The sequence below is a fragment of the Oreochromis aureus genome, linkage group 14 (genome assembly GCF_013358895.1).
Source record: "Oreochromis aureus strain Israel breed Guangdong linkage group 14, ZZ_aureus, whole genome shotgun sequence".
In the NCBI taxonomy this organism is placed as follows: Eukaryota; Metazoa; Chordata; class Actinopteri; order Cichliformes; family Cichlidae; genus Oreochromis; species Oreochromis aureus.
In genome coordinates, this window is record NC_052955.1 from 440,217 (window position 1) to 466,785 (window position 26,569).

General features: G+C 47.2%; 1 protein-coding gene across 1 annotated transcript; it reads left to right on the forward strand.

Moving 5' to 3' along the window:
• Positions 1-1,709: 1,709 nt before the first annotated feature.
• On the forward strand, positions 1,710-24,883 carry rnf168 (ring finger protein 168). Its single transcript, XM_031759025.2, has 8 exons — positions 1,710-1,973; positions 2,175-2,413; positions 2,925-3,123; positions 3,355-3,425; positions 12,438-12,593; positions 12,758-12,843; positions 18,873-18,954; positions 23,588-24,883. Exons 2-8 carry the CDS (start codon positions 2,267-2,269, stop codon positions 24,167-24,169), a joined length of 1,323 nt encoding a protein of 440 aa, XP_031614885.2. The 5' UTR covers positions 1,710-1,973; positions 2,175-2,266; the 3' UTR covers positions 24,170-24,883.
• Positions 24,884-26,569: the final 1,686 nt, after the last annotated feature.

The window sequence follows — 26,569 nt, forward strand, 5'->3', positions numbered from 1 at the left end:
TTAAAATGCAGCTGAAATGTGTCAAAGTTAATGTCTACTAATCAAATACATTTTGTCCATTAAATTTAACGTGCAGACTTATGTAGCTAAAGCGAAAATTTACATGTGATTAGTTGAAGTATGAAGTCATACATTTTACATCAGATGAAAACTTTGGTTGTAAGATTCAGGAAATTATTTAGTAAAAGCGAGACATTTTAAATGAGAATAAGAAAGTATTTCTTTGTGCCCCCCTTTCCCTGTTAATGCCCTACCTGGCCCCCTGGCAAAACTTTGCTAGACCCGCCCCTGCACAGTTACCAGCTACATAGAAAAGGATCCTGGTGTTATTTGTCTCTCAGAAACAGTTCATAACTTCCCTTCAACTCATTCATGTCACCTAAAAGGTAAACCTGTTTCTCCATCACCTGTTCAGCTCTGATGATTCAGTAAGGACATCTCCTGGTTTCATCTGCATGTTTCCCTCTCACCACATATCCAAACCGATATCATATCACTATCAGTTACTTCATAGCACCCGCCCAGCTGTATAGAAACTCTGTCATGCTAGCTAAGACGCAGATACGAGTTATTGTAACTGACCGCGGCCGCCTCAAGTCTCTCATCCACCCGCTGGCCTCTGTGGAAGCTCCGCCACAGCCACCACCAAATAACTGAGTTATTTTACACATCGGCCAGCATCTGGCCAATCCACCACCTTTCATTGTTTATACCGTTACAAAAACAACAACAACAACAAAACCATCGGCCGTAAAAACGATGGTCGGTACGAGGGAAATTTCTTTGCAGTTCATCTGAAAAGATGCACTTGCGCTTTGAGATCTTTTAAACATCATTAGGCGCGCTGCTGCGCGCTGTCTGTCCGTCTGTGAGCGCAGAACAAGCACTCACAAAGCAGCAGTTCCGGGATGACGTCTCACACATGGGTCCTCTGTGGGAATACAAGAAAACCCGGACATTTTATCAATCTCGAAAATCCCCCGGACGCCCTGGACAGAACGTGAAAAGTGGACATTTCTGGGGAAACGAGGACGGTTGGTCACACTACCCTTGGGACCTTCGCCAACTCCTCCCGTCTCAAGAAAGCCAGGTCCATCACAGCTGACCCCTCGCACCCTGCTCTCCACCTGACGGCACTCAGGTCAGTCAGGTCCCACACCTGCAGACTTACAACCAGCTTCTTCACCTGGGCCATTCAAACTGTAAACAAACACTCCTCTTGTCTGTAATTTATTCCTGATGTCTTACTTATTATATTTTTATTCCATGCACAGTCGGTGTGGAGCACCCACACTTGAACAACATGTACAATGACAAAAAAAAGGGCTATTCTATTATATTCTAAACGTTAGTATGTGTGTGGGTTTCCTGCGGTATCTGTGGTTTGTGTAAGTTAACTACAGTAACTGAGCTTGTAGAGCTGTGAACAGCAGGGGGCGCTCCGTGAGAATTGGGTTAATCCACGAAGAAGAAGAAAAGAGAGCGACGAGAGAGAGGGAGGGAAAATTGTTTTGGTCACCAACAAAAGGGCTCTCAAAACAATATATATATGTGAATTTTTGCGTGTACTCATATAATTATTTTTTTTTTTACCTCTGGTTTTGTATGTTCATGTTCTGTTCTTTTGTATACTTCATCTGTTTGTATGTTGTATACTCATTGTGTGTTCAATAAAGTTAATTTTAAAAAAATTGTTTTGGTGTAAAGCGCATGCGCATTGTGTCGACAGCCTGTTCACGCGGGTGTTCGGTGCTAGCCGGTTAGCTGCAGTAAAGTCGGTTAAACTCCGCGAAACTCAGAGAGTCTTAGTGTAGGCGTTGGTCTCAGGTAAAGCGTGGCAGTTTCCCATGAGAAAAAAGAAGTTTGGCACTGTTTTTCTGCTGCTTAACCCGCCAACAGACAGCTGCTAGTTCGGACATAACACGGAGCTAACGTCAGCATCCACGGAAGCTTCAAACGGCCCGGCAGCTCAGGTGAGTCCAAGTAACCGTGACGGCATACTTCCGAAACACAGACACCTGAGCCCGAGCTAGCTGAACTTTGACCCCGTTAGGTGCTGTGGTAGGAATGGATTGTTTACTGGCTCGCGGACCTTGGGGTCAGAGGTCAGCAGCGGGCTCTAGCTGCCACAGGGGGTAGTATTGAGCAGTAATCGAGTACGTTTCCTTTGACAGCTCAATCCTGGAGACAGGAAGTACAGCACTACCTATCTCACTGAGTTTAGGTCCTGCCTTGCTGAGCTGTAACGTCTAAGAAGAGGAGGAAGATGTCTCCGGTGTCAGAGGTTGAGGGCTCGGACGTAGGGGGGCGGGGCCAGGAGACTACGCTGTCCAAAGAAGACTGTCTGTGTCCCGTCTGCCTCGAAATCTTCATGGAGCCCGTCACACTGCCCTGTACACACACCTTCTGCAAGGTAACACACACAGACAATGTGTGCGTGTAGCTCAGGTGTGTTAAGCTACCTGCACGACCAGCAGGTGTCTGCACAGACAGGTTAGGGGGTGTGCGTGCATGTGCCGCAGTAGTCAGGACCTTTTTTGTGTGTGTGTGCGTTTCCGTTTCTCCCTTGAATGATATCATCAGGCTGATTCATTTCCTGTGACTGAAGAAGTGGTTTTAAATAAAGTGATTTATAACTGACCCAATGAGAGCTTCAGCTCCTTCTGCTTCAGTTCCACCAGTCACACAGCTGCATTCTTATCTGAACAGGCCAACAGCAGCCAATTAAATGGCCTGATCCCATAGGCAAGTCAGCCAATCAGTGACTCTGATGGCGTTTAGCCTCCAGAGCTGGTCTTCATGTCAGAGGTCAAAGGTCTGCTGGATGCCAGTACCTTCAGCCTGACCTTACACATTATAGTCACATGACTTCTCCTCTGGGCGCTCCGGCAGAACTAGGCCTGACTGTGTGTGTACCTGTGCAGGTGTGCTTCCTGGAGTCGGTGGATAAAGCCACACTGTGCTGTCCCATGTGCAGGAAGAGGGTTTCCACCTGGGCTAGGTTACACAGCAGGAACAACACACTAGTGAACGAGAGACTGTGGAGACGGGTCCAAACCTGCTTCCCCCGACAGTGCGAGCATCGCCTCAGCGGGCAGGGCGAGGTCGAGGACCCCCACTCAGGTAACGCGTACACAAGTGTATGGCTAAAAACTGCTGTTTGTGAGGGGCAGCCAATCTGAAAAGGTACTGCTTTTGTAAAGGGTGAGGGGCAAACAGCTTGTTTCACGGAAGCTCAGAAAAAGAAGGATTACTGTGAAACGTGAACTATGCAGAGCTGCTTTCTTACAGGTCAATGTGACGTTGAACCCACTCTGTGTGTGTGTGTGTGTGTGTGTGTGTGTGTGTGGGCAGCGTTGGTGTGTTTCCGCAGAGTTAGTGAACCTGGAGAGCTGAGGCAGGAGTACGAAGACCAGATCACCAAAGTGAGTTCAGTCTCTGAGACACACACACAGTCTTTTGCTCCGGATGTGTGAGAATGTGCAGCGGCCTCAGTGTTACACGAACCCCAGGGACTTAAGATAAGATAAGATAAGACTTTATTAATCCCTCGGGTGGGTTCCTCTGGGAAATTCGGTTTCCAAAAGCACAGCACCGACAGAAGTTACAGAACGTGAGCAGAATATTATATATATACACATATATAAATACAGAGTATACAAAAGGGATAAATAGAATAAATAGGAATAAGAATACAAGGGAATTGCACATTTCAAGTATTGAAGTCTATTGCACCGTTGACTATTAACAAAAGTATTGCACAGTGAAGTGAAGAGTCACTACAGCTTAGTTGTCCCCTCCTTTGTCCTCCTGTCCCCCTCCTCTCCCCTGCAGAGAGGAGTTAAACAGTCTGATGGCGTGTGGGACAAAGGAGTTTTTAAGTCTGTTGGTTCTTGTCTTTGGGAGAAGCAACCTGTCACTGTCCTCTGGTTGTTTATGGCCGTGTGCAGAGGATGCCCATAATGTCCAGCAGTTTCTTTAGTGTCCTTTTCTCTGCCACTGACACCAGAGTGTCCAGCTTCATGCCGACCACAGAGCCAGCCTTCCTGATTAGTTTTTCCAGCCTGGATGAGTCCTTCTTTGCTGTGCTGCTCCCCCAGCACACCACAGCATAGAAAAGTACTCCAGCAACCACTGACTGGTAAAACATCCTCAGGAGCTTCCTGCAGATGTTAAAAGACCTCAGCCTCCTGAGGAAGTACAGCCTGATGTACTGTGGTCTGTCAGTGAGGTAGTCGGAGATCCAAGCGACCAGGCAGGGGTCCACCTGCATCCTGTTTAGTTTCTCCTGGAGCACACAGGGCCAGATGGTATTAAAGGCACTGGAAAAGTCAAGAAACGGGATCCTGACCGTGCCTTTTCCCTTGTCCAGGTGTGAGTGGGCTCTATGTAGGAGGTACAGGATTGCATCCTCCACTCCGACATCCACCTTGTATGCGAACTGTAGTGGGTCCTGGGCATGTTGTACCTGTGGTCGGAGGAGCTTGAGGAAGAGCCGCTCTAGAGTCTTCATAAGATGTGACGTCAGTGCCACCGGTCGGAAGTCATTCAGCTCATTGGGCGGTTCCTTTTGGGGACCGGGACGATGCAGGATGTCTTCCAGAGGCGGGCACTCTCCCCAGTCGCAGACTGAGATTGAAGACTCGTTGTGGCGGCTCCCCAAGTTCAGCAGCACACAGGGGTGTCATAGTGTCAGGAAGGGGGGGCGAGGAGGTAGGAGAGTGGGAGAGGGCTCTGTAGTAAAGGTGAAGGTGAGGGTGGGGGTTGTGGGCTGGTCAAACCTGTTGAAGAAGTAGTTGAGTTCGTTTGCCTTCTCCACAGTCCCCCCCACTGAGCTGTTCTTGGTGTTGTGGCCTGTGATGGTTTTCACACCATTCCAGACCTCCCTCATATTGTTCCTCTCCAACTTCTGCTCCACCTTCCTCCTGTAGGTGTCCTTTGCTTCCCTCAGGCAGCGTTTCACCTCCTGCTGTGCTGCTTTCATCTCCTCCTTCACTTTGCTCCTGAAAGCCTTCTTCTTCATGTTGAGGACAGCTTTGACTTCCTGTGTTATCCACGGCTTGTTATTAGGATAACACCGTACCGTCTTAGCAGGGGCGACCGTGTCCACACAAAAGTTGAGGTAGTCTGTCAGACAGTGTGTCGCCCCGTCTATGTCCTCACCATGTGGGCTCAGAAGCACATCCCAGTCTGTGGTGTCGTAGCAGTCTCTCAGAGCTTTCTCCTTTTCTGGGGTCCATCTCCTGATGGAGTGTGTTGTGACAGGCTGCCTTTGGACGAGGGGTGTGTATTGTGGCTGTAGGTAAACCAGGTTGTGGTCTGACTTCCCTAGTAGGGGGAGGGGGGTGGCTTTGTATGCATCTCTCACATTAGCATACAGTAGGTCAGTTGTCCTGTTGCTCCTTGTGGGACAATTCACAAACTGGTGAAAAGCAGCCAGAGTAGAATGCTGTGTGACATGATTAAAGTCTCCAGATATAATAATGAAAGCCTCTGGGTGTTGTGTCTGCAGTCTTGCTGTAACTGTGTGTATAGAGATTGACAGACCACGTGACTTTCGCGCATTGCATGCCGGGAGGTGAAGGCAGGACATTTAAATTACCGCATCAAATGCAAGCATTTGCAGCACCATAAAACGTTTTTTCTCACGTTCCAATACCGTCTTGCTTTTTCTTTTCTCACCAAAAATAATGTACAAAACGAAGGAGAACAATGCCGGTCCGTTACAAAGACAGACTCGAGGAAAAGGCAAAGAAAAGGTACTTGGAAAAAATCAAAGGAGTGAAAGGGTTAGACCCTTACGAGCACACAGACTGGACAAAAGACATCAGCGTGCTGCCCAACTTTAACCACGCTCAGATTTATAATTACATGGTTCTTGGAGTGAGTGCATACACTCATGAAGTTTTTAGTAACTTCAGGTCACTGCAACAGGCCCAGGTGCAGTTCACGGACGGATGGGTACAGGACCTGGAAATGCACCGTGTTGAGCACAAGACCATCGTGACGCGCACAACGGTAAGTTTACCTGTCTCACAAATCGTCTTCATAAATACACATTCGTGAACCGTTTATAAATAGGACCTTTTAGCTCACGGTAATTAATTAGTAGTGCAAAGAATATATGGTATGCATTACAGAAATGTAGCAGTGATAATAATATTGTATGCTGTAATCGTACTGGGCAATCACTGAGACAAAAATCTGTCATATATCCTGTGAATAAAAGTATATGTTGTTGTCTATGTACCATGGTAATAACAGAAGCGATACGCAATATTCTGCCAGGACAATTTACCATTTATGCAAAGCTACACATTTACTGTACATTCTGTCCTCACAAACATGTTTTTCTGCATTGACTGTTTCAGGTAAATCACTCCATGCGCCTCAGCCAAAAGCCTCTTCAGCCCTGGGTTATTCTGCAATCTAATGGGGACGTTGAAAGTGCACATTGCACATGCATGGCTGGTGTGGCAGAGAAGTGTGTGCATGTAGCGGCTCTCCTTTACAAAGTTGACACTACTGTGCGTCTACGAGGTAATATCACGCCGACAGATGTCAAAGCTTACTGGATTATGCCCTCCAACATCAAGAGAGTGCAAGGAGTACCAGGCCACACAATTGACTACACCACCAGTGCAGCAAGAAAAAGGGCACTCGACCAATCATGTAGTGCTGGACAAAGTGACTGTTCTCCCAAACCCAAAATCCGGACTCGCACTGGTGGCAGCTCACTACAAGTGCGCACACTGGCCGATTTAAAGTCTCTCACAGATCTCATGCATGAAAACCGGTCAGGCCTATGCGCTGTTATGGAGGACTTCTGCCACCTATATGCTGACCCTGTCCAGCCTCGTGTCCTCCCAAATCACTGCTACGCATCTTTGACCCACAGTTGAAGGGCTGTCAGCTATCTGTCCTTCTGCAGCACTGTGAACGCCTGAAGCACTGTGTCGTTGTCTCAAAGGCTGAGGCAGAGGCACTGGAGGAGAAAACCAGGGAGCAGCACAAATGTGACCTTTGGCACACAGCACGAGCAGGAAGAATCACTGCGTCAAACATACATGCGGTTGTGTCCACCTCCACTGCCAGTCCTGCGTTGTCAACTGTAAAGAAAGTGTGCTACCCACAAAACTGTCACATCAGCTCTCCAACCAAGAACCGCAACAATTCAAGTGGGAAGAGACAATGAAAACACAGCACGCGAGTGGTACACCTCACAGGAAAGGTGCAGCATAGAGAACTTAAAGTTGATAAGTGTGGTTTCATAATCAACCCCGCATTCCCAGAATTAGGTGCCACCCTGATGCGCTCGTAAAATGTGAATGTTGTGGTGAAGGATGTGTGAAATTAAGTGCCCATATAAACACCGCAACAACAACCTCCTGCAGGCCTGTGAAGATGACAGGTTTTGTTTGGGGTTAAAAGATGGAAGGGTTGAGTTGAAAAGACACACATTTACTACAAGCAGGTACAAACACAGATCTATGTTACAAAGTCACACTTTTGTGACATTGTTGTGTGGACAACAAAAGCTTGTGTTGTTACACGTGTGATGCCAGATATAGACTTGTGGACTAAAATGTTGCCTGTCGCTCAGGATTTTTTCTACAAAGTTGTGATGCCTGAGCTCTTGGCCAATCACTACAGTGATCCAGAAACCAGTGTTTCACAAGGGCCACATTACATGGATGTCACCGTGACAAAAAAAAAAAAAAGACAAAAAAGCTTGCATAGAAAACTAATCAAAGTATTTCAGTTACACACATTCTGAGACAACTCTTATATTGAAGGACTTTCTTGTGATTTCATGTTTAGTGTCACATTAAGGTGGACACATCTTCCTGTACTCTGCACTTTATGGTTTGTTATCTGTTGTTCTGTTACGCACAGTGAATTATTATAACGTGTTAAAATTGCAATAAATGTGTCTCACACCACTGCACTCTACAGCTGTGCTGTAAATTATTATCTCTTTATGTCCATACGCAATCTTTCTTTTCAGACTGTACTAATATACAGTGTCAGAACCAATACAAATAAAGTAAGTGTTGCACAAGTCATTCATCAGGACTGTCTTTATTTATAACTGACAAGTTTTACATGTTACTATCGAAGCTTACAGGACAAAGGCAAAATAATATACCGTTGTGCATTATTATTTCATTTTGTTAAAAACATAGCTGCACAACAAAACAAGACCAAATTGGAAAACAGTTATTCATCACTTGCTTGCTTTACAACAACACTTGGGCACATGTTTGTGAGCGCACATGATACAGCAACTATCTTATCCAGCAAAGTCATGTTCTCACCTTCGCATGGCACCACAAAACCTAGACGGATGGTGTCGTTTAGGATAGTGTACTTGGACCGTAGACAGCCTATAACACGTTCAACATGGATCCTGACATGTGCCAGTTTTCGTGTGTCCTCCACATCTTTTGCTTGTAGCTGACTGCGACCCGTGTAAATGCTGGAATTTTTAAAGTGGCACCCATTAAGGCAACACTTTCCTGATATCAAAACCCGGTCTCATGAGCACTATGTCCCCGGTGAAAGCTTCTGTAAAAGCCAGAAGTTTCCGCTATTCGCTTTATCACTTGTACGCCCTCCCATCCTCCTTAGAAATGAAAGAGATGGTCCCCTGTGGTGTGATCCCAATGAGATATTTCATTGTGTGTCTACTTTTGTATGTTGAATATGTCTCCGCCATGGCACGTAAATTTTGTGCCCTCTCTATGAACAGTTCAAAACAGTCAATAATAACTGTCACCCGGTCACCAAACATCTCTACATACTGGTGTGGCATACTGGCCTGTATGCAATGTCTTCCAGGCCAGTGCACCAATGGACTCAGGTGAGCGTACAACACATTTACAGTAATGTTAAACACAGTGGAAGTGGTTGTCCGGCTAATATCAAAGAGGTGTGCAATATGTGCAATCGGAAGGTTGAGTCTTAAACGCATGAGAGTTAGCAAGAGCATCTGAAACTGGGAAATTTTCCTGTCAGTGTCTGGCAAGCTCGGGCTGATTTGTTGTAGCACCCCATTAGTAAAGCAAAAGAAGGCAGCCCTGTGTAGAATTTAACTTTAGAGTTCTCGCCTTTCAAGAATTCCATGTCCCTAATTTCTTTTTGGACAGTTCTTTTTTTTTAACACTAGGTTTTCTTCTTGAAGGTGTGCTATTTCTTGTAACCTTTGAGAACACATTTTACACTCCTGCAGATCTTCATCCTGGTGCTTTGGATTTATCTGCTGTGGTTGGCTCTCAGCTGTAGTTTCCGTAGTGACTGGTGCTGAAAGACATACATGCACACAGACAAAGACAAGATCATTGAAAGTGCAAAAATAAGACAGTGCTTAATGTGGAAAAAGTGGTATTTATTTATGTACATTGACAATTTTACCTGGATGGATTTCACCTGCATGAGCTGTCTCTGCCCCAGAGGAACGCGGGCCTTTTCGCAGTGGCTGTTTTGATTTCGATCTCTGTTTTAACCGATCAAATCTAGCAGTGGTAGAAGCTTTAACTTCTGTGTGGCCCAGTTTGAGAGAGGGTGCCCAGTCTGGATCGCATTCCAGCATTTCGTAGGCTGGTTTGCCTACAAAATACAGCAAACATTACACAGAGCCACAATAAACAAAGGAGCATAGCGTGATGATTTCTGTTCAGCGCCATATAAGACGTATTAAATACCACAAAACACTTACCGTTGTGGAAATGCTTGGAGCAGACTAACATGTGAGGTGGAGTGTTTTCGAACGTTATATTAGGTCTTCTGATAGCGGCAATCCAGGCCATCCGTCGCCTCTTCGTGACTTGGAGACATGGCTTGAGAATTTCTCTTCCACGCCGAATCCGATAAAAACCAAACGCATTTCCGTCGACTTCACGCGGCTGTCGCTCTCCGGCTTGTGCAGTTAATAATACAACAGGTTCTTGGCATTTTTGTTTCTTTTTATCGCTGTGTAACTTATTTCAATTGAAAGCCTGCGTGCGCTAGTACCTCTTGCCTTGGGTTCCCACAATCCTTTGCGGTTTTACCCCTCAATGACGTCACATTTTCAATCTCTATTTCCTCACAGGCAGCTGCTGCGTCGGCCCTCAGAGGGATGTAAACACACACACAGATCACATGACTGAACTCCCGAGGTAGATAATATGGCCGCAAGCTAACGGCTAGCAGCTCCAGGTCCGGACGGCATACCGAAACTTTAACGGAGACGTGTCCAGGGTTACAATATCGGTGTCGGTGGTTGTTCAGAGCGCACAGTTCATCAATCTTATTCTGTAGCGAGTTCACGTTGCCCATTATCACTGTCGGGATTGATGGTTTGAATTGCCTCCGGTGATCCGCTTTCCTCGCTCCAGCCTTGCAGCCTCTGTAGCGCCTCTTTATCTCAGTCGGGATGTTGTGTCGCATGCCGGTCTGTGCCTTTGTTCTTAGTGCCAACAGCTCTGCTCTCAAATAGATGGAGCTGTTTCCAGAAGTTTTAAAAAGTGCATTATCCATCTTGTATCGCTATATCTAAGAGGTAGAAGTAGAGTAACTAGAGGAAGGTGAAATAAAGTTTGAAAGCCTAGGCTAAAAAAAGTTAAAAGTTAAGAAAAGGTGCGGTGCTGCAGAGGTACTTGGAAAGGCTGCCGTCACTCCAGCGCCATCTTGACTATAATTAATACTTGACTATACTTAATTTGGACCCCATAGAATGTAAAACCACTAATGCGACACACCTGGCTGTTTACAGGCATTGTGAGTCAAGGCTGCTCTAATGTGGGCCAGAGCTGATCAGTAAATATTTAGGGAACTGTAGGTAGTGAAAAGACGAATAATTACTGCTAATGAGCCAGGTCAGAGCTGGGAGTGTGTGTCCACATGTGTGAAGAAGTGGGCGGGTAGCTGCTGTGCAGAACAGCAGGGGACGCTGATGAGGTGCTGCAGGTTTGATGGCGAGGAGATAAAACCCTGTGATTGTTCGACTTTTACAATTATTTTTTTTAATGTGTTTCGTAGCAGCTGTGAGTAGGGCTGCAGCTATTGATTATTCCATCAAGTAATCGGATGATAAATACTTTTGTCCTATTAATGAGTAATAATAAATATTCAAAAGAGAACCCTAACCCTGCATCTGTCAAACCCTTTGATTAGCTTTAATTGTGTGCTGTATTGAAATTTTAAACTTTTACAGACAAAATCTTCTTTAAAAATATACAAATAATCACAAGTATAGTCAAGTAAAATATATACAGCATCCAAATTAAGCCATAAAAAATTACCCCTACTCTTCTTGGAAGGCTTTCTGACATTAGTCGGAGGCGGGTTTTAATGCTGCTGAAAACAGACGTCATGATTGTGTAGACATTAATATTAATAATTCAGTGTCCATCCTCACACCCTCAGGTCACAGTGTTACTGGCCCGTGTACATCTTTACTGGTTTCTGAAAAAAGCTTTTATTTTTACACTTTCAAATATTAGTGCAGTTTAAGTAATAGAGTATTTTATAATATTTCACTTTAAATCTAAAAAATGTTACGAAAGCCTCCAAATAAATATGGTGCAATACACCCCATTCCCCCCTTTAGACTCACCCCTGTTTGCTTCCACATGTGATAGGATAGCTGCGTCAGTCTCAGTAAGGCTCCACCTCTTTACTCTTGGTGGTATAAATAGACTCCGCCTCCACATTAAACCCTGCCAGCATCATCGCTGCTGCTGTTGTGTTTTTGCGGTGTGAGCTTATGTGGTCAGAGGTCTTATTCACAGGCTGCTCATAATGTTCATCCTCGGTAATAATTTAAGTTATTAACATGTCATTGTGTACCTTTGTTTATGAGTTTATGCTAATGTGCACTTTTACTTTACGATCTGTAATAAATGATCTAAATTCAATTCAATTCAATTTTATTTATATAGCGCCAAATCACAACAAAAGTCGCCTCAAGGCGCTTTATATTGTACAGTAGATCGCACAAATCACTGATAAAACTAATAAAACTTAAATACTTAAGAAATGATCTTTCACCATCACTGCTGTTGTTGCAGGACGGGTGAAAGCTGACCGCTCAGCCATTGGTGGGCGTGGCCATAACACGTTTATAGTTATTCTCACCTGTGACTGAAGCTCTCAGCCTGCAGTAGCACCCTCCAGTGGGTTAAACACATTTCTGTAATAAGAATCCATATTCTCCTGTGTGTGTGTGTGTGTGTGTGTGTGTGTGTCACTGACTTTCATGTCTGTGCTCTCACTCTCTGATGTCTCGGCCTAAAGGTCTGAAAAGGTCCTGGACGGCCTTAAAGTATGTGTGAGATCTGTTGTGATGATGGCCTGTGGTTTATGTGTTGTCTGACCCAAAGAGGACCTTTGACTTCCTGATGAACACACTTTGGTCCTTCAGGTAAATCTCAGGTGTGTCTGTCCTCTCTCAGCTGACCAAGGAGAAGCGGGAGCTCCAGGAGGAGGAGAGGAAGGCCAGTGAGGAGTACATCCAGAGGCTGCTGGCTGAGGAAGAGCAGCTGCTGCGGGATGAGAGGAAGAGGAGGGATGAAGACGAGCGGCTGGCCAGACTGCTCAGTGATCAGCTAGTCAGTGATTGGTCCACACTGGGAGAGGCTTATAGATACAGATGCCTCACAGAAAATCCCCATGTTTGATTAACAATCAGAAACTCTGAGCTTGTTGACCAGTGATCAGTTGGTAGATTCTTTCTCTGAGGAAATTTATCGCCCTCTCTTTCCCTCCTCGGCAGAACCCTCCTCCTCTCGAGGACAGGGGTCATGTTGCTGTGACACCACTGAAGAAGAAGAAGGCGGCCTCTGTGGGACACATCGAGAAGTAAGCGACTGTTTTAAAGATCAAGGTCATCGAGGAAGAGTGGTTAGAGTCACATGACCCTTAAGTGTGTCAAAGTAAACTGTATTGTCATCTCTGCTATATACAGTACAGTATATAGAGAGAAGAGACGTCGAGGCTCCAGTTCCATTCAGTGCAAAAAACAACAATAAATATAGGAAGAGTAAGAAATAAATATAAACTTTGAGACTGAGGTAAGAGGAGTAAATATACAGTTAAGCTAAAAGGGATCAATAACAGTCTAACTTTACAATTGAGATTTAAAGTGGCCTTGAAGTGGTTTATAGTGACCAGCATGAGCAGGATTGTCCATAGAGCAGCATCTGTATTTACAAAGGCAGTAGCATGTGGAGTGCAGTAGAATCAGTTAATGGTTTGTGTGGGTGTGTGTGGTGGGCGGGGGGAGCTGGTAGTGAGTTCAGGAGTCTGATGGCTTGTGGGCAAAAACTGTCTCGCAGTCTGGAGAATCGGGCCCCGATGCTGCGATAGCATCTGCCAGATGGGAGGAGGGAGAAAAGTCCATGTGAGGGGTGTGAGGGGTCGCGCACGATGCAGGAGGCCTTACTGATGCAGCGTTTGTGGAAGATGTCCTGTAGCAGAGGGAGAGATGTTCTGTTGATCTTGGCAGCTGCTTTGACGATCCCATGTAGCTGGCTGAGGTTGCCGACTTTGCAGTTTCCAAACCACACGGGGATGCAGCTGGTCAGAACGCTCTCTATGGTGCCCCTGTAGAACGCGGTGAGGGTGGGAGGAGGGATGTTTGCCCGCTTCAGGTGTCTCAGGAAGCGGAGGCACTGCTGGGCCTTTTTGGTGATGGAGGTGGTGTTGGTGCTCCAGGTGAGGTCGTCTGAGATGTGAACTCCCAGGAACTTGATGCTGTTAACAATCTCTACTAGAGCTGGGCGATAGAACGATAACAATATGTATTGCGAAATAACTTTTTCTCAATAGAAAAATTAAAAAAAAAATTAAAAAAATTGAAAAATTATTGCGATAGGCCTCATCTCTTTTGTCCTCTTAAAAAAAGAAAAAAAAAGAACAGCCAATCCAAATTAAGTAGCGCAGAGCCGAACCAATCACAGCCGCAGCGTCACGTCACGTGACTTGTTACGTGCAGCACAAGTGCCAAGGCGCACATGTGTATTTGTTTTTGCAGCCGTGCAGCCCGGGTAATGAAGGAAATGAGTTTGCCGACTAGAGAAAAATCAACCGAGAGCGTGAGCGAAGGTTACCGAAGAAAAAACCGATGATGGTTCCAATGCCGGAGAGCTTGTCGAACGGAAGGGCCACAGAAGTTCCGTAGTGTGAAGGTATTTCAGCTATTTCAAGTCTGACAAAAAAACAGAGTAGCGCGCACTGTAAATTGTGCGAAAGCAAGTCTGAAATACAATAAAGCGGTGCATGCTCAATCTCTGACTGAAAGCGCTAATTGGTCATTCGCTTTTGTCAGACTAAAGTAACTGTTAAAACTGTTTGAAAAGCTGCTGTACAACAAGGAGAGATTGAGAATTTCCTTTTAGTTCTCAGTTTATTTGATATTGACAAAAGTTAGTCAATTTTGTCTGTTCTTCTGTAAAACGAACTAAGATTTATTTTTAGAATTAATATTTTGTTTCTAAGTGGAATTGACAATTTAGTGGTCTGTTTTGTTTGTTCTATTTTGAAACTTAAACGCTTTAGCGGCTGCCTTTTGTGTAGTTTGCAATATTTGCCTTTATTTATCTGAAACTGAAGTCTCATGTTCCTTAAGTACATCTGCCCTGTTGAACTTATTATGGGAAATAAATATTTTAATTAAAACAACCTGCTAATTATTTCACATTTTACTTGTGAGCAACGGCACATTTAAATCTTACAAATATAGTTATTTGGCTTATATCGTGATATATATCGTTATCACCTGAAATGAAAAAAACATATCGTGATATAAAAAAATCTTATATCGCCCAGCTCTAATCTCTACCGTGGAACTCTGGATGCTGAGTGGTGTGTGGGTGGAGCGAGTCTTCCTGAAGTCGACGATCATCTCCTTGGTTTTGTCCACATTCAGTGACAGGTTGTTCTCGCTGCACCAGAACGCCAGCTGCTTGTGTCGTCAGCGAACCTGATGATGTGGTTGGAGCTGTGTAGGGCGGTGCAGTCGTGTGTCAGGAGAGTGAACAACAGAGGGCTGAAAACACAGCCCTGAGGAGCTCCTGTGCTCAGCCTGATGATTCAGACGGACTGAGGCCTCTCTGACAGGAAATCTAGTATCCAGTTGCAGAGAGAGGTGCTCAGTCCCAACTTGCTGAGTTAGTCAAACAGTTTTTGGGGGATAATGGTGTTGAATGCTGAGCTAAAGTCTATGAACAGCATTCTGACATAGGTGTCTTTCTTGTCCAGGAGGGAGAGGTGTAGTGCAGTGGAAATAGCATCCTCGGTCGATCTGTTCGACCAGTATGCAAACTGCAGCAGATCCAGTGAGCAGAGGAGGCTGCTCTTCACGTGTGCCATGTCTCTCGAAGCACGCCATGATGATGGGGTCAGGCGATGGGACGATAGTCATTCAGGCAGGATACTGAGGATTTCTTTGGCACTAGGATGATGGTGGTGGACTTGAAGCACGCTGGAACGATCATCTGTATCAGCGATGAGTTGAAGATGTCTGTGAAGACATCGGCCAGCTGATCAGCGCAGTCTCTCAGCACGCGACCTGGGATGTTGTCTGGTCCAGCAGCTTTCCATGGGTTGACCTTGGTGAGAGATCTCCTCACATCGGCTGCAGGCAGAGAGATGGTCTGGTCGGTGGTGGGGGGCGTGGCTTTCTTCACTCACGTGTTATTCAGTGCATCAAACCGTGTGTAGAACTTGTTCAGCTCCTCAGGAAGTGTGACATCTCCATCACAGCTGCTTGGTGCAGGCTTGTACTGTGTGACGGCCTGAATGCCCTGCCATAAACTGTGTGAGTCCTTTGTGTTGTGGAATTGGCTCTGGATCTTTTGTGCATGTGCACGCTCTGCTTTCCGGATGGCATGAGAGGCTGGCTCTGGCTGTTCTGAGAGTTGTTTTAACTCCAGACCGGAAAGCAGCATCTCTCCCTCAGACATGCATGTACTGCTGCAGTGAACCAGGGTTTCTTATTGGCTCTCGTGGTGATGTTTCTGGAGACCGTTACATCCTCTGTGCACTTACTGATGTCACAGGTCACAGATTCAGTGAACTTGTCCAGGTCCAAGAAGCCATTTTGGGTGGCTGCCTCTTTGAACATGTCTGTGCACTCAAAACAGTCCTGCAGCGCTGAGACAGCCCCACTCGGCCAGACTCTGATGGTTTTTCTGGCAGGTCTTGTGCGTTTCAGCAGTGATGTGTTTGTGAGAGTCCTAGATGGGTCTGGAACTCAGAGATAGCCCCTCCCCCTTTAACCCTGATCAGTAGTTCAGTCTGTCCTGTTTTCATGACTTTACCTGAAACATACCAGAGGTCACATTGATCAGCTGCTCCGAGTTTACTGGTCGATGAGGTGTCAAGGTGCCAGTATAGCCTTCACGTTGGTTGCTTTGACACTGCTGCAAAATCATCACACAGTCACTTGTATTTATGCCGCTGCAGTATTCACCTGAACAGCAGGTGTCACCACTCAGACAGCACTACCACATCAGCGTTGAGATAGGAGGAGAAGAAGACTTTACAGAGCGGTTGGGTTTTTTCTTTTCTTTCCAGAAAGTCTCTAGTTTTCAAACATTTGCCCCGTATGTCGGTACGTCTCTGATCGCCTGTACTGGAATATCATTAAAGTGGCAACGTGATCGTACACTAGTCTGCAACACAGCAACGCCCCAGTTTATAAAGATCTAAAGGTGCACGCATTCAAACGCCACTGGAATTGGACGGACCCACAGCTGCACACACAGCTTTCAGCCAAGTTATAGTCACAACACTCCTGTACTCCTCTTCCTGATCACCTGAGATACACCCCATGATGGCTGTGTCATCCACAAACTTCTGAATATGATGCACAGGTGAGAGGGGACAGCACAGTTCCCTGTGGCGCTCCTGTGGCACAGTGCCAGACGTGACGTCCTTCAGCCTGACGTACTGTGGTCTGTCAGTGAGGTAGTTGGAGATACAAGCGACCAGGCAGGAGTCCACCTGCATCCTGTTCAGTTTTTCCTGGAGCAGACGGGGCCGGATTGTATGGAGGCCCTAGAAAAGTATAGGAACAGGATCCTGACGCTGCTCTTTCCCTTAGGTACAGGTCAAGGTCAAGTTTATTTATACAGCACATTTCCACTAAAATAAGTAAAATGCAAAACGATGCAGTAAAATACAGAAAAACAAATAAGTCAATAAAAACAAAAACAACAACTAAGGCTGTTCAAAGCAAAATGTTTAGGTTGACATGTATTAAAAGCCAGACCATAAAAATGTGTCTTTAGTAACAATTTAAAATGTTTGTGCAGGTCTAAAATTAAGAGGAAGACTATGCCAGAGTCCAGGGGGATGTCATGATGTCCGGGGGGTTGTGTGCTGGTCAAACCTGTTGATGAAGTTGTTGAGTTCGTTTGCCTTCTCCAGTTTGTGGTCTGAGGCTACGTCTACACGTACCCGGGTATTTTTCTATGCGTTTGCACCTTTCGTCCACACGTAAACGGCATTTTCAGTCACTGAAAACGCAGATTTCTAAAAACGCCTGCCAGGGTGGATATTTTCGAAAACTCCGTTTTTGCATTTACGCGTGGACAAGAAAAACGGAGAAAACGCAGTGTCAAAGGTGTGCGCCACATTATTGTTTCGGTGAAATGAATTTCTACAATACTGTTACTGTTAATTGTACTCTCTGCAGTGTTTAAATGCTTACATACACACACATAGTTACTGTCCCTCCACACATACGACTCGGTTCTGCTTCTGTGCGCCATCTTTGTTTACTGTTTCCTACCGAGGCTTCTAGACTTCTGATTGGCCAACATTTCTACACGGTTAGGAATATATTGCCAACTGTTGTTTTGGCATGTTCCTAGCAGCGTTTTCCTTCATTTCTGCATTTACGTGTGGACGGGATTATTTTTAAACGAAAACGGAAAATCTCCGTTTCAAAAATACCGTGTACGTGTGGACGTAGCCTGACTTCCCTAGTGGGGGAAGGGGGGTGGCTTTGTAGGCCTCTCTCACATTAGCATACAGTAGGTCAGTTGTCTTGTTTCTCCATGTGGAACAATTCACAAACTGGTGAAAAGCAGCCAGAGTCCAGGGTGACATGGTTAAAGTCTCCACATTTAATAATGAAAGCCTCGGGGTGTTGTGTCTGCAGTCTTGCTGTGTGTATTTCCTCACAGGCAGCTGTTGCGTCGGCCTTGGGAGGGATCTAAACACACACACAGATCACATGACTGAACTTTCAATTTAGATAATATGTTAACGACTAGCAGCTCCAGGTCTGAACAGCATACAGATACTTTAACGGAGACGCGCCCAGGGTTACAATATCTGTTGTTGATGTAGACAGTAAGTCCCCCACCTCTGCTTTCTCCACTGACCTGTTGTCCCTATTGGCTCTCACAGACATGAATCCACATAGCTCTACGTTAGCCCCTGACGTTAGCTTGGTTAGCCACGCCTCCGTGAAGATAAACAAGCTACACTCACCGTAGATTGGATGGTTGTTCAGAGCAGACAGGTTGTCAATCTTGTTCTGTAGTGAGTTCACGTCGCCCATTATCACTGTCGGGATTGATGGTTTGAATCGCCTCCAGTGATCCACTTTCCTCGCTTTCAGCTTCGCTCCAGTCTCGTGGCCTCTGTAGCTCGGCCAGGATGCTGTGTCGCATGCCGGTGCCTTTGTATTTAGTGCCAGCGGCTTTGCTCTCGAATAGACGAAAGGCCGCTGTTGCTCCAGCGCCATCTTGAAAGTATGTGATGTCAAACTGAAATTAAAAACACTGAGGAAGTGCCTACTCACACCATGGACAAATAACTCGCTGTGTCGGGAACGCCATCTCTATGACCTCACACATCTCTATTTGTTGTTTCAGGTTCCTGTCCCCCCGAGTGGCTCCGCCCAGCTCCACCTGTAGCTCCACCTGTAGCTCCGCCTCCAGCCATGTGTCCAACAAGGTGAGTTTGAACTTCTATTTGATTCAGTGTTATTTATATAGCACCAAATCACAACAGCCGTCACCTCGAGGTGCTTTATATTGTAAGTCAAAGATCCTACAACAATACAAGAAAACAGAAAAACTCAACAATCACATGACCTGCTGCGAGCGAGGGCTTTGGTGACAGTGGGAAGGAAAATAGGAAGAAATTGGTTGGAGTTTGAAAATGTAAAAATAAAAGCCTTTTTCACAAACCAGTAAAGATGTGCACGGGCCAGTACCTGAGGGTGTGAGGATGGACACTGAATTATTATTAATATTAATGTCTACACCATCATGACATCTGTTTTCAGCAGCACTAAAACTCGCTTCCGACTAATGTCAGAAAGCCTTCCGGTAAAGGTTCGTGTTTTTATCTTATTTTATTTGACTTTGTCTGTACTTGAGATTATTTATATATATATCTTTTTTCATTTTCATTTAAGAAACGTTTCATCATCATCATCAGGTGACTTCTTCAGTCTCAGCTGACTGCAGGTCTCAATCTTATAAACAGGACATTTGTATAATGACTGAAACCAGCCCACTGAAGGAACAATGGGCTGGGAGGTCAGTCTGCTCATCATTAATATGTACATTCTCATGACCATTGATCAACAACCACTGATCAATGGTCATGAGTCCCACTCACAGAGTTGGGGAATGGCTGCAATCACAGCATAAGATGGTGACAGATGTATTCTTGGTGGTGTTCCAGGGTATGATAGCAAAGCCCTCTTTTCCACTTCTTCCATGTACAAATTGGCCACGATGGCTGAAACTGGGGAACCCATGGCACACCCATGTTTCTGCCTGTAGTCCATCCATCCATCTTTATCCGCTTTATCCGAGGCCAGGTCATGGGGGCAGCAGCCTAAGCAGAGAAGCCCAGACCTCCCTCTCCCCAGCCACCTCCTCCAGCTTATCCGGGGAACACCAAGGCGTTCCCAGGCCAGCCGAGAGATATAATCTCTCCAGCGTGTCCTGGGTCTGCCCTGGGCCTCCTCCCGTGGGACATGCCCGAACACCTCACCCAGGAGGCATCCTTGTCAGATACCCGAACCACCTCAACTGGCTCCTTTCGATGTGGAGGAGCAGCGGCTCTACTCTGAGCCCCGGATGGCTGAACTTCTCACCCCATCTCTAAGGGAGGGCCAGCCACCCTTCGGAGGAAGCTCATTTCTGCCGCTTGTATCCGCGATCTCGCTCTTTCGGTCACTACCCACAGCTCGTGGCCACAGGTGAGGTAGGGACGAGATCGACTCGGTAAATTGAGAGCTTCGCTTTTACACTTAGCTCCCTCTTCACCACGACGGTGAAGCGTCCGCATCACTGCAGCCGCAGCACCAATCCGTCTGTCGATCTCCGGCTCCCTTCTCCCATCACTCACGAACAAAACCCCGAGATACTTGAACTCCTCCACTTGGGGCAGGAACTCATCCCCGACCTGGAGTGGGCACTCGACCCTTTTCCGGCTGAGAACCATGGCCTCAGATTTGGAGGTGCTGATCCTCATTCCCGCTGCTTCACACTCGGCTGCGAACTGTTCCAGTCTGAGCTGGAGGCCTTCACCGATGAAGCCAACAGAACCACATCATCCGCAAAAAGCAGAGATGAGATTCTGAGGCCACCAAGTGAAAGCCCTCCGCCACTTGGCTGCGCCTAGAAATCCTGTCCATAAAAATTATGAACAGAACCGGTGACAAGGGCAGCCTGGCGGAGCCCATCACCCACCGAAACGAGTCCGACTTATTGCCGGCAATGTGAACCAAACTCTTGCAACGGTTGTATAGGGATCAAATGGCCCATAGCAATGGGCCAGACACCCCATACTCCCATACACCTCCCACAGGACACCTCGAGGGACACGGTCGAATGCCTTCTCCAAGTCCACAAAACACATGTAGACTGGTTGGGCAAACTCCCATGCACCCTCAAGTATCCTTGAGAGGATAAAGAGCTGGTCCAGTGTTCCGCGACCAGGACGAAAACCGCATTGTTCCTCCTGTATCCAAGTTCGACTATCAGACGAACTCTCCTTTCCAGCACCCTGGCATAGACTTTCCCAGGGAGGCTGAGGAGTGTGATCCCCCTGTAGTTGGAACACACCCTCCGGTCTCCCTTCTTAAAGATGGGGACCACCACCCCGGTCTGCCAGGGTGGTGGCAGACCGGCCCTGATCTGCCACCACCCCTGATCAGGGGTGGTGGCAGATCTGCCCCTGATCTCCACGCAACATTGTAGAGGCGTGTCAACCAGGACAGCCCTACAACGTCCAGAGCCTTCAGGAACTCGGGGCGGACCTCATCAACACCAGGGGCTCTGCCACCAAGGAGTTGTTGAACTGCCTCAGTGACCTCGCCCCCGGAAATTGGCGGGTCATTCCCCTCATCCCCAGACTCTGCTTCCTCCGCGGAAGACGTGTCATTGGGATTAAGGAGGTCCTCGAAGTATTCCTTCCACCGCCTGACAATTTTCTCAGTCGACGTCAGCAGCGCTCCGCCAGCACTATACACAGTGCAGGTAGAGCACCGCTTTCCCCTCCTGAGACACCTGACGGTTTGCCAGAATCTCTTCGAGGCAGTCCGAAAGTTTATTTCCATGGCCTCTCCGAACTCCTCCCACACCCGAGTTTTTGCTTCAGCCACTGCCTGAGCTGCATTCCGCTTGGCCTGTCGATACCTGTCGGCTGCCTCCGGAGTCCCACAGGCTAACCAAGCCCGATAGGACTCAGTCTTCAGCCTGGTGGCTCCCTTCACCTCTGGTGTCCACCATTTGGTTCGGGGATTACCACCATGGCAGGCACCAACCACCTTGCGGCCACAGCTCAATGCAGCAGCTTCGGCGATGGAGACGCTGAACATCGTCCATTCGGACTCAATGTCCCCAGTCTCCCTCGGAATGCTGTTGAAGCTCTGCCAGAGGTGTGCGTTGAAGATCTCGCGGACTGGGGCCTCTGCTAGACGTTCCCAGCACACCCTCACTAAATGGTAAATGGTAAATGGCCTGTATTTATATAGCGCTTTCTAGTCCCTAAGGACCCCAAAGCGCTCTACATATCCAGTCATTCACCCATTCACACACACATTCACACACTGGTGATAGCAAGCTACGCCAGTAGCCACAGCCACCCTGGGCGCACTGACAGAGGCGAGGCTGCGGACACTGGCGCCACCGGGCCCTCTGACCACCACCAGTAGGCAACGGGTGAAGTGTCTTGCCCAAGGACACAACGACCGAGACTGTCCGAGCCGGGGCTCGAACCGTTAACGCGTTTAAGTGCACCGGGTCTGTCCAGCGTCCTCCCCCGCTACCTGATCCAACTCACCACCAGGTGGTGATCAGTTGACAGCTCAGCCCCTCTCTTTACCCGAGTGTCCAGAACATATGGTCGCAGGTCTGGTGATACGATTACAAAATCGATCATCTACCTGCAGCCTAGAGCGTCCTGGTGCCACGTGCACTTATGGACACTCTTATGTTCGAACAAGGTGTTCGTTATGGCCAGACTGTGATTTGCACAGAAGTCCAATAACAAAACACCGCTCGGATTCAGATCAGGGAGGCCGTTCCTCCCAATCACGCCCCTCCAGGTCTCGCTATCGTTACCTACCTACATGAGCATTGAAGTCTCCCAGCAGGACAACAGAGTCTCCAGGTGGGGCACCTTCCATCAGTCCACCATGGCCTCCGCCCGGCACACAATGCACCCGACCCCTATGGCGCCTCCTGCGGGTGGTGGGCCTGCGGGAGGATGGGCCCATGTCTCCTCTTCGGGCTGTGCCCAGCCAGGTCCCATGGACTAAGGCCCGGCCGCCAGACTCTCGCCCTCGGGCACCCTCCCCGGGCCTGGCTCCAAGGCGGGGCCCCGGTAACCCTATCCCGGGCAGGGTAAACTGTTCCCTCGATGTTCTCTTCATAAGGGTCTTCTGAATCGCTCTTTGTCTGGTCCCTCACCCAGGACCAATTTGCCATGGGAGACCCTACCAGGGGGCAAAAGCCCCCAGACAACATAGCCCCTGGGATCCCTGGGACACACAAACCCCTCCACCACGATAAGGTAGCGATTCACGGAGAGGTAGTACTGCCTGTAGTACTGACCTTATATGTGAAGTAGGTGGAATTAAGACACAGCTCAAACACACTTGGTCGATGCTGAGAGTGGTCCTGTTGCTGAGGTTGGGGTCATCCTGTAATCTCTTATGAACTTCCTCCAACACTTTCGTGACTGGGATGCAAGTGAAGAGAGATGTAAGATCGTACAAGACCATGGTTTCATCTGTCTCCATCATGACATCTCTCACCTTCTCAACACAATCCAAGGTGTTCTGGATGTGGTGTTCAGAGCTGCCCACCAGCGTGTTGAAGTCAGACAAATGGCACTTCAATACAATCAAAGAGTTTAGTTGTTGTTTTGACAGATGTTTTATCCAGTTTTCTCTCTTTTGAATATTTGTTATTACTCACTAATAAGAATAAAGTAGCTTTATCCCATTACTCGGTTAATGGAGTAAATAATAGACATAAAAACACCACCGTGCGTTTTATGTTCAGTGAACAGGATCTACATGTGAGCGTGGCAGTGACGACATGTCTGTGACTTCCTGTTTCAGGAGAACATCGTTGTTTCAGAGGCAGCGCTACCGGCAGAACGAAGACCACCTCAGCTGGATTATTATGGGCCTGAGACCGATCTCCGCCCACCTGAGGAGGTGGCTGAGCGTCAGCCAGGGAGTCAGGCAATCAGAGACGGAGGATGTTCATCAGTGAAGAGGAAGAGCTCAGAGCTCGAGGCCACAGAGGAGGTGACGGCAGACACCAAGCGAGTCTCTCCCCATTTCCTTGGCTCCTCTTCCTTCTCCTTGCTGGAGGCAGCCGAACAGGAGCTACAGGAGAGGAGGAGGCAGGAGGAGGATGACCGACAGCTTGCTTTGATCCTGCAGAAGCAGCTCGACCAGGAGGAGAAACGGTGTGCCACTGACAGAAGCAAAGGCTCCACCGACGCCTACCGGCTCCGACCACACCGAGGAGCTGAGCAGGAGGGCCGCACCTCTATCATGCCAGGAAGACCCTCCAGGAGAACGCCAAAGAACTGCACCGCCAAGCCCTCTGCTGCCTCCTCCTCCTCCTCCTCCTCAGGGAAGGGGAGCAAACAGACTCTTCTGACTGAGATGTTCTCCACCCACAGCAGCTGAGCTGTCCTCTGCCTGCTCCTCCTCCCCCCCCCTTCCTGCAGGAGCATGAATAAACTGAGCTGTCTACCTGAGCGCTGTTGTTACTTTAAAACACATCCTGACCAGAAGTTTGTGGACACGCTGCTGCCTCTTACCTGTGAGTCATCATGGTGAGCGCACGGCGGTCCACAGATTTGATGGCAGTGAACGCACGCTCGGGAATGGTGAACAGAGTTCATGTGTTTTAAAGTTGCTGCTGGAGAATGACTTCCTGCCTCTGCAGGTCATCCAGCTGGAACGCTTCTTTCTCATTGGTGGAAGCGCTGGCGAGGACTCAGTGCTGTCAGGTTATTTTTACCCGTTTGCTAGGTGACACAGAGTCACCATTTTGTTTCCAGCCCCAGCTTCTGTGACTCCGCCCAGAACGCCGTCCACGTCTGGTTAACCTGTTGATGATTTATTGGGTGGTGTGTAATGGTGTCACATGATAAAATGTGAGGCATTGTGGGATACGATGCATGCTGACTGCAGTGGGTCATGTGACGCTACATCTGATTTAATTTTATGGTTTGAATGTTGAAAGTGGGAGTTTCTGTTTTTCCCAGGGTCACCTGAATGCAGCACTCACCCGTTTAAGCGGCACATGGCCGCAGCATACAGTGGGAGGGATTAAAGAGGCTGCTGTGTCAACCTGTTTGTCTTTTTGTTTTTCTGAGAAATAAACCATCGACATCATCGTTTCCTGTTTTCTAACACTAACGAACGAGCAACTCCCCGTTCACTATTTTGCCCAAAGGAACTTTGGCAGACAGACACCCAGGGTTCAAGCCACCGACCTTCCACTTACAAGATGATGTGACGATTATAGGTGGAGCCTCTCTATGACATCACACAGGTCTCACAGTAGAGTTAATTCTATGTAGACCAGAGAAACACAGATCACATTTCAGCTTTTTAAAACTTTTGAACCCTTCAGATGTTTTTATGGTTAAACGATGATACGAGGTCGGTGAAAGGGTCACATACATAACATCTCCTATCACTAGTACGCAGATGATATCCAAATGTACCTTCCTCTAAATTTGGATGCCCCGTCCCCATTCTCGCCTTTGTTCCAATGTCTGCGGGTGGTTAAAGACTGGCTATCCCAGAACTCGCTTATCTTAAATGAAAGCATAACAGAAATTGTTTTCGATAGCCACGTTCCTCTGGGCCAGCTAACTGATACAATGGGGTCTTTCGCCAACCACCTTTCTCGTTCTGCCAGAAACCTCGGAGTGCTCATGGATAGTTCTTTTAAATTAAACAAGCAAGTATCCACTGTGCTAAAAAACTGCTTTTATCAATTACACCAAATGTCCAAAGCTAAACCCTATATACCGCATAAAGAACTTGAAAAACGTATCCATGCCTTCATCACTTCTAGATTGGACTATTGCAACTCTCTTTACCTGGGCCTCCAACTCTCCCTCCTTCAGCGCCTGCAATTAGCCCAAAATGCGGCAGCATGCCTCCTAACCGGCACCAGAAGGCATGAGCACATCACCCCTGTCCTCGCTAACCTACACTGGCTTACCGTCAAATATCGCATTGATTTCAAAATCCTTCTGCTCACTTTTAAAATTCTAAATAACCTGCCCCGTAGGTGTTTAACTGATCTCCTTGATCCGTACAACCTAAAGAGAGCACTAAGATCCTCCAGCCAACTGCTCCTAATGCAACCAAGGTCTCGTTTAAAAACTAGAGGTGACCGTGCATTTGCCATCACTGCCCTAGACTCTGGAATAATCTCCCAGTCGAAATCCGGACATTGGAATCAGTTCAATCGTTCAAATCCCGTTTAAAAACATGCTTGTTTAACTTAGGTTTTGAAACAAATTAGTTTGACTTTCATTCGGCCTGCATTACACCATGTAAATGCAATTTTAAGTATAATGTTCTTTGTTCTGCCCGCATTGCGGTTTTATTGTGAAGCACTTTGATCTACACTAGTCTTTTAAATATACTATAGAAATAAACTTTGACTTGACTTGACATGCGACCTCAGACTGAGGAACAGGAAGCATCAGCAGGTCAGAGACTCGGGGTCAGAAACCAAGTCACTGCGTACGGTCTAACAGGAAGTTACATCGCCAAACAGCTTTCTGCGGTTTCCCTGCGGTCATGTGACCCTGGTGACTGATGTCAACATCCCCGAGGAGTCATGGTTTCCGCTGTGTGACCTAATGAGCTCCACGAGAAAATGTGAGGAAGTCGACCACATCAGGGCTGATCGATGAGGATGCTTCGACGCGGGCTACTTGGCTCGCCGTTCGGGTTATTGGGACTGCGACTCAGAAACTCCAAAGGAGACGCTGCTGTGGACCAAAGTTCACTCCAGTTCATCAGACTCAGAAGAGGATGTTTCTGTGTCTCACCTGT

Coding starts and splice junctions, on each gene's coding strand:
- rnf168 (XM_031759025.2), top strand. CDS start 2,267: ATGTCTCCGGTGTCAGAGGTTGAGGGCTCGGACGTAGGGGGGCGGGGC. Junction 3,426..12,437: donor ACGAAGACCAGATCACCAAA/GTGAGTTCAGTC, acceptor GTCCTCTCTCAG/CTGACCAAGGAGAAGCGGGA. Junction 18,955..23,587: donor CCAGCCATGTGTCCAACAAG/GTGAGTTTGAAC, acceptor TTCCTGTTTCAG/GAGAACATCGTTGTTTCAGA.